Raw genomic sequence first — 15000 nt, 5'->3', positions numbered from 1 at the left:
ACGTCCTCCAGAGTCCGGTTTGGAATAAAAACCCAAACGTTTGCCTTTTGGTCAGTTGAGGTTGTGAAGCACTGCGGCCGTAGGTGTTGCTGGCGTAAAGAGCGTATATCTCGCGGCTACGGATAAACAAAACCTACCCATCGTTTCCTGTGGAGGTAATAGATAGGTGTTACAGCCAAGCAGGCGTAACAGGTAGTCAGGTATCGTCACAGAGAAGCAAATATAGTGGGCTGACAGGTGTGTCAGTCCAGATCAATAGGCAGTCAAGTCTCACAGGCAGGCAGATGTAGCAGGCAGACAGTTGTCGTAGGCTGGCAGATGTAGCAGGCAGACAGGTGTCGTAGGCTGGCAGATGTAGCAGGCAGACAGGTGTCGTAGGCTGGCAGATGTAGCAGGCAGACAGGTGTCGTAGGCTGGCAGATGTAGCAGGCAGACAGATGTTGCAGGCAAGCAGATGTTACAGACATAGCGGATGTTAATTGCAAGCCGACAGACGCTGCGTGACAAACACCTGCTTAAAAGGACTCCTCCAGCGGGAACGGCATTTCTGCCCGTAGCTCGCCGTTCATTTGATGAAGTAAATCCGGGAAAACCTCTCTCCTCGTCCGTCCTTGCGAGTGGCTTAATCCCTTCAGGGCGAACTTCATGCCGGGAAACTTCTTGCGCGCACCAGAAGGGAAGGAGAGGGAAGTCTTGATAAATTCGGAATTATGATCGGGAGAATTAATGTTCGTCAGCGAGCGGGATTTCCGTTTCCTCTCTGAAGTGTTGTCGTTGTTGTCGTTGTTGTTGTTGTTGTTGTTGTTGTTGTCGTTGTTGTTGTTGTTGTTGTTGTTGTAAGCATTCATTTAGGTTTGTCTTTCTCTTCGCTTTATGTTTGATTTGTTTTTCATTTGATAATAAAACAAACATTTCCGCACTCCGCTCTCAGTTATTTGTTTCAAATTGTAAGAAAAAAAAATAGAGAGAGAATTATAGAATTAAAAAAAAAAAAAAAAAAAAAATACTTATCACGAGGGAAAAACAGACAATGTAATATTAACACCAGACCTTTTTTTGTGTAAACTAATCATCTGTGAGAAATGAAAGGGGTGGGGGGGGGTAGAGGGTGGGGGATAGGGGGTGGGGGGAAGTTGACAATGGGCCTCTGTTCCGTGACACGTGTCAACGCGTGGCCGGTTGAGAGGATGGACGGAAGGACCTCGTTATGGGAAAGTATATTTTTTTTCTTTTTATATAATTGATTAGAGAGGGATGGGGGGTAGGAGTCGGGGGGGAGGGGGGGAAATAGAAGGAGAAAGAGACAGAAAAAGAGCAAGAGAAAGAGAAAGATAAAGAGAAAGAGAAGGGGAAGGGGAAAGAAAAAGAGAAGGAAAAGGAGAAAGAGCAAGAGCAAGAGAACAATGAAACGAGAGTGAGATAGAGGACGAGCAAAAATAGAACAAACCAAGGAAGAGACAACAATAAAAACAAAGAATGACTCAGCAACTCCAAACGACGAGAGATTAGCCCATCCTGAATGAAAAGAACACTTTAATCGTTTGCTCTTCACCCCCCCCCCCCTTCACCACTCCACCCCTCTCACCCCCCTCCACCCCTCCACCCCTTCCACCTCTCTAGAAAAGGGGACACGCGAGTTGTTGAGACACGTGGCGAGTGACGGGGTGCCAGAGTGGCTCTTGAGTGCCACGGTGCCGCCTGCTGGAGAGACCTCGCGGCACTCCAGACACTCTCTCATGGCACCGCTCGGCACACTCCAGCTCCCCTCGCTGGCACCTCCTCCTCCTCCTCCCTTTTAGCTTCTTCCTCTTCTTTTTATGTTCTTTCTTCTTTTTTTCCTTCTCCCTCTCCTCCCTTTCTTCTCCTTAACCTTCCCATTCTCTTCCCTTTTTCTCCCTTCCCCTTCTCTCCTCCCTTTCTCGTTCCTTCCCCTTCTCTCCTCCCTTTCTCGTTCCTTCCCCTTCTCTCCTCCCTATCTCTTCCTTAGCCCTCCCTTTCATCTTCCTTCTCCCTTTCTCCTCCCTATCTCTTCCTTAGCCTTCCAATTCTTCTCCCTTCTCCCTTTCTCCTCCCTTTCTCCTCCCTTTCTCCTCCCTCCCGACGCGCACACCCCACCGCCCGCCCGACGTCCGTCTCATCGACAGCCTCCCCGCGGTGGTGAAGCCTTCGCCGACGTCTCTATTATGAGTCTCTGATGGACCTCACTCGCGGTCGTTGTCCCGGTGGTCGTCCGTACGTCCTCGTCCGTTACTTCCGTTCCGTTCGTCCGTTCGTCCGTCCGTTGTTTCCTTATCGTTGTTATTGGTCTTATCGGGAATCGGGTGTTACGGCTGAGGCAGGTTTTGGGGTTGTGTTGAATAGGCGGCGGTTGGTTCGTTTGACATGGGTTGGGTTGCAAAGGGATGTTGCAATGGGGGTTTTAAGGGGGAGGGTTGTTGCAATGGGGGTTTTAGGGGGGAGGGTTGTTGCAATGGGGGTTTTAAGGGGGAGGGCTGTTGCAATGGGGGCTAAAGGGGGGAGGGTTGTTGCAATGGGGGCTAAAGGGGGGAGGGTTGTTGCAATGGGGGTTAGAGGGAGTTAGGGAGCTGCAAAAGGGGGTTTGGAAAGATGGCAATTTGGGTTTTAGAGGGGGGGGGTGCAGTGGAGGTTTTAGGGGGGGAGGGAGTTGCAATTTTTTGGGGGGAGGTGAAGAGGGGTAAGGGGGAGGGAAGGGGAGGTGCAGAGGGGTGAGGGGGAGAAGAGGAGGGGAAGAGGGTAAAGGAAGGGCGAAGAGGCAGATAGTTGAGTGGGGAAAGGGTGTGTGGTTTAGCATGGGGGAGGGTTGGGGAAGGGAAAGGTATAGAGTGACAAAGAGTAAACAGAGACAAAGGGAAGGAGGGGTGAAAAAAAAGGGGGGGGAGCTGGGAAATGGGGGAAAGGTAGGGGATGAGAAGGGAGGGGAAAAGCGAAAAGGGGAAAATGATATGAACTCTTAGAACAGGAAAGGGAGAGGAAAATTATAAGAAAAAAATAATAATAAATAAGGAAACCAGAAGATATTTTCGAAGGATATGAGACGGAGACATAAACAAACAAACAAACAAATAAACAGAAAAAAAACGAGACGAGAACGATAGTTTCCGAAGGAGGCAAGCGAGACGGAACGGAACCTCGACAAAACGACCACCGCAATTAACGATTTTGCCCCGCGCCCCGATATTCAGGGTCGGACCCCTAATTGACAAGCTGTCGGGGGCGCGGCTGTGTGGAGAAAGGAGCAGTTAACAGGCAAATTATTCCATGACAGCCCGGCCTTTGGGAACGCGGGAGAGGCAGGCGGGCGGCGTCGTGTCTTGCGCAAGAACGGAAGTGTTTTTTTTTTTTTTTTCTGTTTTCATTTGTTGGAAGTGATGATATTGTTGTTTGTCTGTTGTCTGTCTGTCGCTATCGTCGTAGTTATCGTGATTTTTGCTGTTCTTTAACTTCATTGTTATCTTCATTGTCATAAATATTGTGATTCTCCTTCTCATCGTCATCATCATCATCATTATCATCATCATCATCATCATCATCATCATCATCATCATCATCATCATCATCATCATCATCATCATCATCATCATCATTATTATTATCATTATCATTATCATCATCATCATCATCATCATCATCATCATCATCATCATCATCATCATTCATCATTGTCATGATCATCAATATTATAATTATTCACATGGTCATCATCATCATTATTATCAATATTGTTTATGATTTCTCTTTATTATCGTAACTTTTATTGATAGTGCTTTCATTATTTATATTATTATTTTTCTTTCTTCTCCTTTTCTTCATCTTCTTATCCTTCTTTTTTTTCTTCTTCTTCTTCGTCTGTCTTTCATTTTCATTTTCATTTGTTGATGTGGTGACCTTTCCCCCTTTTTTTTCTTTTTTTTCTTTTTTTTTAATGATGATGATGACCTCTCTCGCCCCCCCCCCTTACCCGCGAAAGAGAGACAAAGAAGGAGAGGAATTAAAAAACAAGGGAGGGAGGAGAAAAAGATGGAGAGAGAGAGAGAGAGAGAGAGAGAGAGAGAGAGAGAGAGAAAGAAAGAAAGAAAGAAAGAAAGAAAGAAAGAAAGAGAGAGAGGGAGAGACGTGGGAAGGGGAAGGGGAGGTGGTGGAGGTGGAGGTGGAGGTGGAGGTGGTGGTGGTGGTAAGGGGGGGGGGGAGCAGATTTCCCTCCTCCTCTTGGTTCGTCATCAAAGAGTCATTAGCAACACAATCTCCATCCCCTTGAGTTTAATATGGATATCAAATCAGACTTCCCCCCCCCCCCCCCCACCTTTCTCTCTCTCTCACTTTCTCTCTTTTTATCTCTCGATTTTTCCCTTTCTTCTTTATGTATTATTTTTTTTTTTTTCTTTTTCAAATTCTCTTTCCGTCAGAGGGTCGCAAAAATGTTGCTCTCGGATCCTGGCTTTGATAATTGTGGGGAGGGGAGGGAGGGAGGGAGGGATGGAGGGAGGGAGGGGGGAGAAAGGGGAAAGGGGGTAAGGGGGTTGGTAGGGTAAGGAGTAGGGGGGAAGGGGGGAAGGGGGTGGGTAGGGGGAGGAGTAGGGGGATAAGGGAGAAGGGAAGCGGTAGGGGATTCAGGGAAAGGAAAGCGGGAAGGGTAAGGGAATGGCATAGTTAGGGGAAGGGGAAAAATCTAAGGGGGTTTAAGGGAGTAAAAGTTAATGGGGTGGAGGATAAGGGTGTAGCGATGATGGTAAAAGGGGTAGGAGTATTATGGACATGGGGTGGGGGGGGGTAGGGGGTAAATAGAGTGGTTGGGGGAGGTAGGCAGGGGAAGGGGAAGGGGGAAAGGGGAAAGGGGGAGGGACAAGGGAATATGAAGGGGGAGGAAAGGGGAAGGGGAGGAGGAAAAGGAACAAGGAACAAGAAAAAGGGGAAGAGACAAAGAAGATGAAGGGGGGGGGGGCTAGGGGAAGGGGAAAAGGGGAGAAATAGGGGAAAAGGAAGGGGAAATAAGTGCCGTAGTGAGGGTAATCTGATGGGGGGGGGGGGTAGTGAAGGGGAAGAGGGGGAGTTTCTTGCTCTTGTTTATGTTCTTGATTTGCATGATTGCTTTTGCAATTTGTGCTTCTTTTCGCTTTCATGATGGTGTTGATTTTAGCCAGGTATAGATTTTTGAGTTTTCTGTTTATAAGTTGGTTTATTGGCATTGTTGTAATTATTACTGTTATTATATCAGGTATATATTTTTTTCTTTTGTCTTATTCATTGGTAATCTTATCACCCTGTCATCACTATCATTTGCATTATTCTCACTATCATTCTCACTATCATTCATATTATCATCATTGCAATCAATACTTTCCTCCTCGTCCTCCTCACTATCACCATACCATCACTATACTCGTAATCCTCCTCCCACTTCTCACTATCACCACTATCACCATCCTCCTCACCATCACCACCATCCTCACCATCCCTCCCTCATAACGATCACCACCATCCCCCTCCTCACCATCCCCCTCCTCATCACCATCACCACCCTCCCCACCCTCACCATCACGACCACCCCCCTCCTCTTCACCATCACCACCCCCCTCCTCATCACCATCCTCACCATCCCCACCCTCACCATACCCACGACCCCCCTCCTTTTCTCCATCCTCACCATCCCCCTCCTCTTCACCATCACCACCATCCCCCTCCTCTCCATCACCACCACCACCCTCCCCACCCTCACTATCACCACCATCCTCACCATCCCCTCCTCTTCACCCTCACCATCACCACCACCACCCTCCTCACCACCCTCCCCCTCCTCTCCACCATACCCACCATCCCCCTCCTCTCCACCACCCTCACCACCCTCCCCACCCCCACCTTTTCAACCCCCGGTCGAGCGGCTGGCTGGTTATCCTTCGCCTTGTAAACGCGCGCCCGAAGATTTAGCACCGAACTGCCCCGGAACACTTAACCGTTGCTTGAACTGGTGGACTATTATGGGGGAAGATCTACTGCGGTCTTTTTTTTTTTAGGAGGGCGGGGAGTGATGGAAGAGGGAGGTGGAGGAGGGTGGGGGGAGGGTAGGAAGGGGGTGGGTGGTAGGGTGGGTAGGGGAGGATGTGGAGGTGGGTGGGTGGGAAGGAGGTGGAGGGGGTGGAAGGGTGGGTGGGTGGAAGAGTAGATTGAAGTGGCGGAAGGAGGTGGGGGTGAGAAAGGGTAGGGGGGGGGGGTGAAGGAAGGAGGGGGTGTGGGTGAAGGGAAATAGGTGGTGGGTGGAAGGTAGAGGTTTAAGCGTTGAAGGGAGGGGTAGATAAACCCAACGGAAGAAGAGGAAAAATTGATCTCTCTTTTCTTCTCCCCCTTCTTGTTCCTCCTCCTCCTCCCCCTCCTCCTCCTCCTCCTCCTCCTCCTCCTCCCCCTCCCCTCCCCCTCCTCCTCATCCTCATCCTTCCTCCCCCTCCCCTCCCACTCCTCCTCCCCTTCCTTCTCCTTCCCCCCCCTTCCTCCCCCTCCCCCTCCTCCTCCTCCCTCCTCCTCCCTCCTCCTCCCCCCTCCTCCTCCCTCCTCCTCCCCCCTCCTCCTCCCTCCTCCTCCTTCCTCCTCCTTCCTCCTTTCATCCTTGACTTGCAATCCTCCTTTCATGCTTAGTGTCGAGTCCCTGTGCATTGGGCGGCCGGGGGCTTCTAGAGTGAGCGTTGCAACATCCATGTTTTAAGCGTGTGTTAAGAGACCTCCGTACATATTTACTTCATTAGTGTCGAAAACAAAACAAAACAAAAAAAAAATGAGAAAGAATTATGCATGTACCCTCCGGCACTTTGCATTTTTAATATTTATACCAAACGAAATCAAGCATCCTATTTTCCGAAGAGTTGGAAAAAGAAAAAAAAGTAAAAAAAAAAAAAAAAAAAAAAAATATTGCAGCACCGTACTGCCCAGCCTGCATTGCCAAATTAAAACGAAAGTTGAGGATGAAGTATGTGTGTTTGTGTGTGTGTGTGTTTGTGTGTATTTGTTTGTGTGTATTTGTTTGTGTGTGTGTTTGTGTGTGTGTGTTTGTGTGTTTGTGTGTGTGTGTGTGTTTGTGTGTATTTGTTTGTGTGTGTGTATTTGTTTGTGTGTGTGTTTGTTTGTGTGTGTGTGTTTGTGTGTGTGTGTGTTTGTGTGTTTGTGTGTTTGTGTGTGTGTGTGTGTTTGTTTGTGTGTGTGTGTGTTTGTGTGTGTTTGTGTTTGTGTGTGTGTCAGTGTGTTTGTGTGTTTGTGTTTGTGTGTGTGTGTGCTTGCGTGAGTGCGTGCGTGCAAATGCGAGCGGGCGCGTGTATGTGTGTGTTAGTATGTGTTAATGTATGTACATTAGTGTGTGGAGATTTGTGTGTGTGTGAATGAATCCATGTAGGCCTATCTCTGTGTGTGTGTGTGTGTGTGTGTGTATCAGCGTGTCTGTGCGTCCGTGTGCACATGACAGCCAAGCCGGCATTGCCAAATTAAAACGAAAATGTTCATGGCGAACTTTGAATAGTTTTGCATCCGTAATGTTGCTGCTGTTCATGGCTGATATTGTTGGCTTTAGTGCGAGCGAGAATAATCTGTAACTGCATATCTTTACACTCATATCTGACTGTTATGATGACGGCGGGAGCTTTTATGCTGGTGCGCGTTGTAGTATGTGGGTGGGGTGGAGGGGGGGAGGGGGGAGGAAATGAGTGAGGGAGGGAGGGAGGAGGAAATGAGTGAGGGAGGGAGGGAGGAAGAGGAAGGGGGGAGGGGGAGGATGAGGATAATGATGATGATGTTCTTCGTAATGGTAATGTTTATGATGATAGTGATGGTGGTGATGGTGATGAGAACGAGGAGGAGGAGAAGGAAGATAATGATAATAAAGATGGTGAGGGTGGCGAAGACGATATTGCTGCTACTGATGATGCTAATAGACAAAGAAGAGGACCGAGAACGAGAGGAATAGAGAGAAACGGAAAGGATCATAACATGAGACGAACCAAAGGAATAGACAACAATTTACATTTTTTTTTTTTTTTTTTTTGCCCGACCTCCTTCAACATTTAACCTTTCCTTCCCTAAAAGTCAACGGGATCTACCTACTCGCAACACAATGTCCATGTCTACAAGTCTACTCACCCTACAAGTCAACAAATCTACTTTATCTACTTTACATCGTCAGTGTACTCACCCTCGACACACACCAAACTTTTCTTACAACTGTACTCAACCCTCTCCTACAAGTGTCCAGATACACTCGCTCACGACGGACAGCAACTCCTTCTCCTCACTCTACTCACTGTCTACAAGCTTACTCACCGTTTACAACTCTACTCTCCGTCTACAATTCCACTCACCCTCTACAACTCTACTCTCCGTCTACAAGTCCACTCACCGTCTACAACTCTACTCTCCGTCTACAAGTCCACTCACCGTCTACAACTCTACTCTCCGTCTACAATCCTACTCAGCGTTTACAAGTCTACAAGCCCCCCCCCCCCCCCTCGAACTCGACCCGTTTCTGTTTTCGTGCGAGAGAGGCCTTGCATCATTCAGACCCGTTTGCTTTGTAAAGAAACGCTAACTGGTATTTCCTCTCTAATGCTAGACTCCATGGTAGATTTTGTTTTCTTTTCTGTTGTTAATGGTAAATTTTTTTTTTTCCATGTGCTTTATGGTGGTTATTTTTCCTGTCGTTAAATTTTGTTTTTTTTGTTAATGGTAATTTTTTTTTGTCTGTTGTTAATGGTAATTTTTTTTCCCTTTTGTTAATGGTATTTTTTCTGTCCTTTTATGGTAGTTATTTTCTGGTGGTCATTGTCAGTCCGTACTGGTAGTTATTCTCTGCCTTTACCTGGTAGTTATTATTCATCCTATCTGGTAGTTATGTTCTGTTTTCTATTCTCTTAAAATGAGTTACTTTCAATCTCAAAAGGGCAGTTATTTTCAATCTTAGAATGGTAGTTACTTTCAATCTCAAAATGGCAGTTATTTTCAATCTTAAAAGGGTAGTTACTTTCAATCTCAAAATGGTAGATATTTTCAATCTTCAAATAGTAGTTATTTTCAACCTTAAAACGGTAGTTATTTTCTGTCCTTCCTGGCAGCCATTTTCGAAGGCGTTCCTTATCAGCATTCCCATTGAGGTTATCAGATATCGGGATTGTATTGGGCGTGGTGTTAAGAGAGGGGGGGGGGGAGGGGAGGGGGTGATAAAAAACTAGAACGTGAAGTGAAGGTGAAGATATTTGTGTGTGTGTGTGTGTGAGAGAGAGAGAGAGAGAGAGAGAGAGAGAGAGAGAGAGAGAGAGAGAGAGAGAGAGAGAGAGAGGGGGGTGATAAAAAACTAGAACGTGAAGTGAAGGTGAAGATATTTGTGTGAGAGAGAGAGAGAGAGAGAGAGAGAGAGAGAGAGAGAGAGAGAGAGAGAGAGAGAGAGAGAGAGAGAGAGAGAGAGAGAGAGAGAGAGAGAGAGAGAGAGAGAGAGAGAGTGAGAGTGAGAGTGAGAGTGAGAGTGAGAGAGAGAGAGAGAGAGAGAGAGAGAAAGAGAGATAAATCTGAGTAGTCGTGGAAGCCCTGTAGAGTCCAATTGTTATCTCTCTGCTTTGACAAGTATTAAATAAAAAATCACCCAACTTAGTGTAGGGCTTCTGATCCTCGGTACACATGCGTATACATACAGTATACATGCATATCTGTGTGTGTGTGTGTGTGTGTGTGTGTGTGTGTGTGTGTGTGTGTGTGTGTGTGTGTATGCAGTTGAATTTCATTTTTGCCTTGTCTTTGAGACCTATTTGCACAAGCTACAAAATTCATACGAGTCCCCGACCCGCTGTGTTTACTTTATCGGGGGCCCACGTCAGAAGGGAGAAAACACAGGAGGAAATCTCTCCGAAGGGCAGACTCTCCTGTCCCTCTCGGCGCTCGTTGGCCCCGCCCGCCAGCTGCACCAGGCTTCCCGGGGAGATTTCAGGTCTCTTCGGTAACGAGAATGAGTGACAGGGCAGCGATCCTCATCAAAAACTCCAGCGGTGTTCAACTGGGGAGGATTAGGGGGAAGGAGTTAGGGAGGGGAGGGAGGGGGAGATATGCGGGCGGGTTATGCTCATTCTCTACTTGTCTCTCCCTCCCTCCCTCCCTCCCTCACCCACCCTTACCCACCCTACCACGCCCTCTGCCATTTTCTCCCTCTCGTATGGCTACGGGAACAATAGTCGACCCGCCAGCTGTACGTTTTCACGTGTTAACAATGATGGCTTCCCTCCCCCTTGCGTCTCTCTCTCTCTTCCCCCTCCCCTGCCCCTCCCCACCCCTACCCTCCCTCCTCCCTCCTCTCTCTCTCCCTCTTCCCCACCCCTACCCTCCCTCCTCCCTCTCCCCCTCCCTCTGTCCACTTCTACCCTTCTTCCCCTCCCTTCTGTGCACACACACACGCCCTTTGCGACACCTGATAGCCTGCCATTCAGCGGCCGTCACCTTCGCCGCGGTCTCAGAGGCGGCTGGTACTCGACACCTTCGAAAATGTACCACTTGTTTATCCTACGTGGGTTGAGTTAAGTGCGCACAAACAAGGAGGGAAGTATGGGAGGGTGGGGGGGGGGGGGGGTACGCGTCTTGTAAGTGGTCTATTTATGTTGCTTCAGTGGGAGAGTGAACGATAAGGTACCCGGGATCAGGCTTATGATTGTTGCAAGGGTTGTTGATCTTAAGGTAGAGATTTCGATATTCCTGTTTGATTATGATTATGTAATTACGGAGTGCTAGTACTGATGATAATGAGGAGGGTGATGCTAATGCTGATAATAACGATGATAATGATGATAATGATATAAATATGGATAATGAGGAGAATAATGATATTAATGGTAATGAAAGCAAAAATAACGATGAAGATGAGGATGATGGTAATGATGAAAATGGTACCAAGGAACCACATCACGATGTCTCAAATTTTCGAGTTTTCCTATATTTTCCTTATTTTCTAGACTCTCGATGACTAAACTTTATCCATTTGCTGTCTATTAAAGCGGCCAACAGTGCCATGGTTAACGAATAAGCTCCTTGTGAAGGCATTTTGAATACCCACTCTATTTTCAACGAAAGAAACCTCGATTTACGGGAGAATCAGGGAAAAGGAAAAGAGAGAAAGAGAGAGAAAGACGGAAGCCACAATAAAGCAGGTAAGTGACGGCGCCTGCTGGGAGTAATCTGCTTGCCGCTTCACCTGGGGCACTGCACCCTCCCCCCCCCCCCCCCTCATCTCCTCTCCCTCTTACCTACATCCGAAGCCGATGCCCGCGCAGTCAAAAGATGATGAAGATGATGATAAGGGTAATAATAGTGATGATGATGAGGATAGTGATAGATGGTGGTAATAATGATGATAAGGATAATGATGATAATAATGATGATAAGAATAATGATGATAGTAATGATGGTAGTAATGATGACGATAATGGTGATAGCAATGATGGTAATAATGATGTTAAGGATAATAATGATGATTATAATGAGGATAAAGATCGTTATGATGACGATGACAACAATGATGAATAAGCAGATAACTTGAAAATAAAGATATGAATATGTTCTGACGTTCGTGCTTATCTTTATGGTGTTAGTACTACCTTTTAACAGCTTATGAAAAAAAAAATGAAAAAAAATGTCAAATCCGAGGTTAAAATACTAAGAAAGTCTGAAATAATTTACGTAATGCCGCCGCTAGAATAACGATGGGAAGAATAACTAAGATAAAAATACAGAAAATACGAAAGAGAGGGAAACAGGTGAATTGCATTTCGAAAGTGTGGTATTGTGGTAATGACACATATTGTGGATTGGGGTTATGTGCAAGCGGACACGGTAGGGATATGCACTCACACGCACACACTTGTACATGTACAGCCACGTGATCTCGGTTAGTCTGTCTGCCTCTTCCTCTCTGTCTGTCTCTCTGTCTCTCTGTTTCTCTCCCTCTCTCTATTTCTTTTTTTTTTTCCTTTTCTCTTTCCCTCCCATCCCTTTCCCCCTCCCCCTCTCCCTCCCTCTACCTCTACCATCTCCCATCCCTTTCCCCCCCTCCCCCTCTCCCTCTCTCCTCCCCTCCCATCTCCCCCTCCCTCTACTTCCACCTTCCCCTATCCCTTTCCCCCCTCCCTCCCTCCCCCTTTCTCTCCCTCCTCATCCCTCCCCCTCCCCCCTCCCACATCCCACTTCCCACAACCCCCCCCTCCCCTTCCCTCTTAACTCCTCCCCTCCCCTCTCCCCCTCCCTTTACTTCTACCTCCCCCATCCCTTTCCCCCCTCCCTCCCTCCCCCTCTCTCTTCTCCTCCCTCCCCCTCCCCCTCCACTTCCTCCCCCTCCCCCTCCACTTCCTCCCCCTCCCCCTCCACTTCCTCCCCCTCCCCCTCCCCTCCCCTCTTAACCCCTCCCCTTAGGACTTACACGACAAACACTTGGCCCCAGAATATCCCTCGCTCTGCAAGTTTTAGCATTATCTGCAACCGGCGTCTAACCCTCCAAGCGTACGGGACGAAACAATAAGCGAACGTGCAAAAAGAAGGAAAGAGGAACGTGCCACAGGAGGAAAGAACGTGCGAATGGGAGGAAGAGAGAACGTGCGAAAGGGAGGAAGAGAGAACGTGCGAAAGGGAGGAAGAGAGAACGTGCGAAAGGGAAGAAGAGAAAACGTGTGAAAGGGAGGAAGAGAGAACGTGCGAAAGAGAGGAAGAGAGAACGTGCGAAAGAGAGAACGTGCGAAAGAGAGGAAGAGAGAACGTGCGAATGGGAGGAAGAGAGAACGTGCGAAAGGGAGGAGGAGAGAACGTGCGAAAGGGAGGAGGAGAGAACGTGCGAAACTTGCAAAATAAAGGGATAGGAGGAAACAATGAACGAAATAGCGAGAGAAAACAAAACAAAACAAAAAGAACGTATAAGACAAAGCAACGAACGAACGTGAGAGCGAAAGCAATAAACGAATGTACAAGAGAAAACAACGAATACATATGCAAGAGAAAGCAACCAACGAACACGTGAGAGAAAGCAAATAAGGGACGTACAAGAGAAAGCAATAAACGTACACACAAAAGGAAGATAACTAACCGAACGTGAAAAATGGACAAACGGAGAAGAGAACGCAACGAGACTGACTTAGAAAGCGAAAACACGAACGACTGTGCAAGAGGATGGAAGAATGAGTGTGCAAGAAATAACGAATGAACACGGAAGAAGAAAAACGTGCAATAACAACTCAAGAACATGCAACATGCAAGAAGCAACTGAAGAAGAAAAGGAAGAAAACACGTAATAAGGAGCAATCAAATAAAGGAAACTAAAGAGGAAAACAAAGAATGAAGTAAAGAACTTGCAAAGAATACCGGTCATCAAACAAAGAACATGCAAAGAAAAAGCAAACAAGGAAGATACAAGAAGCAAAGAAACAAGCAGCATACAAGAGGAATCAGCTAAAGAAAAAGGAACAAGAAACAAAGAACATAGATTGATTAATCAGACAGACAAAGAACAAGAAACAAACACAGGACACGTAGCAAAGAATCAAACAAAGAACAAACAACCAAACAAAAACATACAAGAATCAAACAAAGAACAAACAACTACAGAACACGCAGCAAAGAATCAAACAAAAAACAAGCAACGAACGAACCAACCAAACAAATAACATACAAGAATCAAACAAATAAACAAAGAACACTCAATCAAGAATCAAAGAACAGGCCACCGTCACAAACAAAGCACAAACAACCGCAGAACACGCAACCAAAAATCAAAGAACAGGCCACGGTCACAAAGAACAAACAACCGCAGAACACGCACCAAGAAACAAAGAACAGGCCACCGCCACAAACAAAGAACAAACACACTTTAAGCGAGCCAACCGGAGAGGGACAAACGACCGCCCACGCGAGAGGGAACGAGAGAGAGAGAGAAGGAGAGAGAGAGAGAAGAGAAGAGAGAGAGAGAGAGAGAAAGAAAGAAATGAAAGAGAAGAGAGAGAGAGAGAGAGAGAGAAGAGAGAGAAAGAAAGGAGAGAGAGAAGAGAGAGAGAGTGGGAGGAGAGAGAGAGAGAGAGAGAGAGAGATAGGAGAGAGAGAGAGAGAGAGAAGAGAGAAGAGAAGAGAGAGAGAGAGAGGAAGAGAGAGGAGAGATAGAGAGAGAGAGAGGAGGGGGGGGGGAAGTCGGCGTGGAAACTCTACGCATCGCCACGCCACTGTTGACGACCGGCGTTAACAGATAAGACATTTTAGGATTATCAGACGAAAGGGTAGGGGAGGGAGGGAGTAAAAAGGTGGGGGGGGGGGCAGGAAAAGGATTGGGTCGGAGGGGGGATTGAAAGGGGTTGGGTGGGGGGGGGAGGGGAGGTGGACGATTTGGTTCTGTTCTGGGGAGGGAGGATGAGGAGAGAGAGAGAGAGAGAGAGAGAGAGAGAGAGAGAGAGAGAGAGAGAGAGAGAGAGAGAGAGAGAGAGAGAGAGAGAGAGAGTTTGAAGCTGACAAAAACATACAGACTAGCAGACACACACACACACACACACACACACACACACACACACACACACACACACACACACACACACACACACACACACAGAAGAAAAACATATACAACTGACAACACTAGCATAAAAACCAAAACCTGAATAACCAAAACAAAACAAGGATTTGTTTAGAATTATGATCAATGAGTTTAATAGCAAAGGGGAGACTGCAAAAATCTAGGTCAACTTTTTTTTCTTTTTTTTTTTTTTTTTTTTTTTTTTTTTTTTTTAAGACAGGTAAGGGGAGCTCGCGCACGCAAATCATCGGTGAACTCAAGCACTAGTCCAACGTGGGGCCGAGAAATGGTGATGTGAGGGACACGGCATGCGGGGTATGAGGACAGGGGAAAGAGAACACTGGGTTTGTTCTACGTGCGTATGGAAAAAGGGAGGGAGAGAGAGGGAAGAGGGAAGAGGAAGAGGGAGGGGAAAAGGGAGAGTGAGAGAGAGA

At 47.0% G+C, this 15000-nt stretch overlaps 1 protein-coding gene across 1 annotated transcript in view; it reads right to left on the bottom strand.

Moving 5' to 3' along the window:
- Positions 1–10466: 10466 nt before the first annotated feature.
- LOC125038582 (teneurin-a-like) overlaps positions 10467–15000 on the bottom strand; it is a 106684-nt gene continuing 102150 nt past the window's right edge. The window contains exon 11 of the mRNA XM_047632119.1: positions 10467–10507. Within this exon, the coding sequence (XP_047488075.1) occupies positions 10467–10507 (41 nt within the window). The remainder of the gene's footprint in view (positions 10508–15000) is intronic.

Source organism: Penaeus chinensis, chromosome 25 (assembly GCF_019202785.1).
Source record: "Penaeus chinensis breed Huanghai No. 1 chromosome 25, ASM1920278v2, whole genome shotgun sequence".
Classification (NCBI taxonomy): domain Eukaryota; kingdom Metazoa; phylum Arthropoda; class Malacostraca; order Decapoda; family Penaeidae; genus Penaeus; species Penaeus chinensis.
Note: the sequence above shows the minus strand (reverse complement) of the source record. Positions and strands in the feature narration are given on the sequence as shown.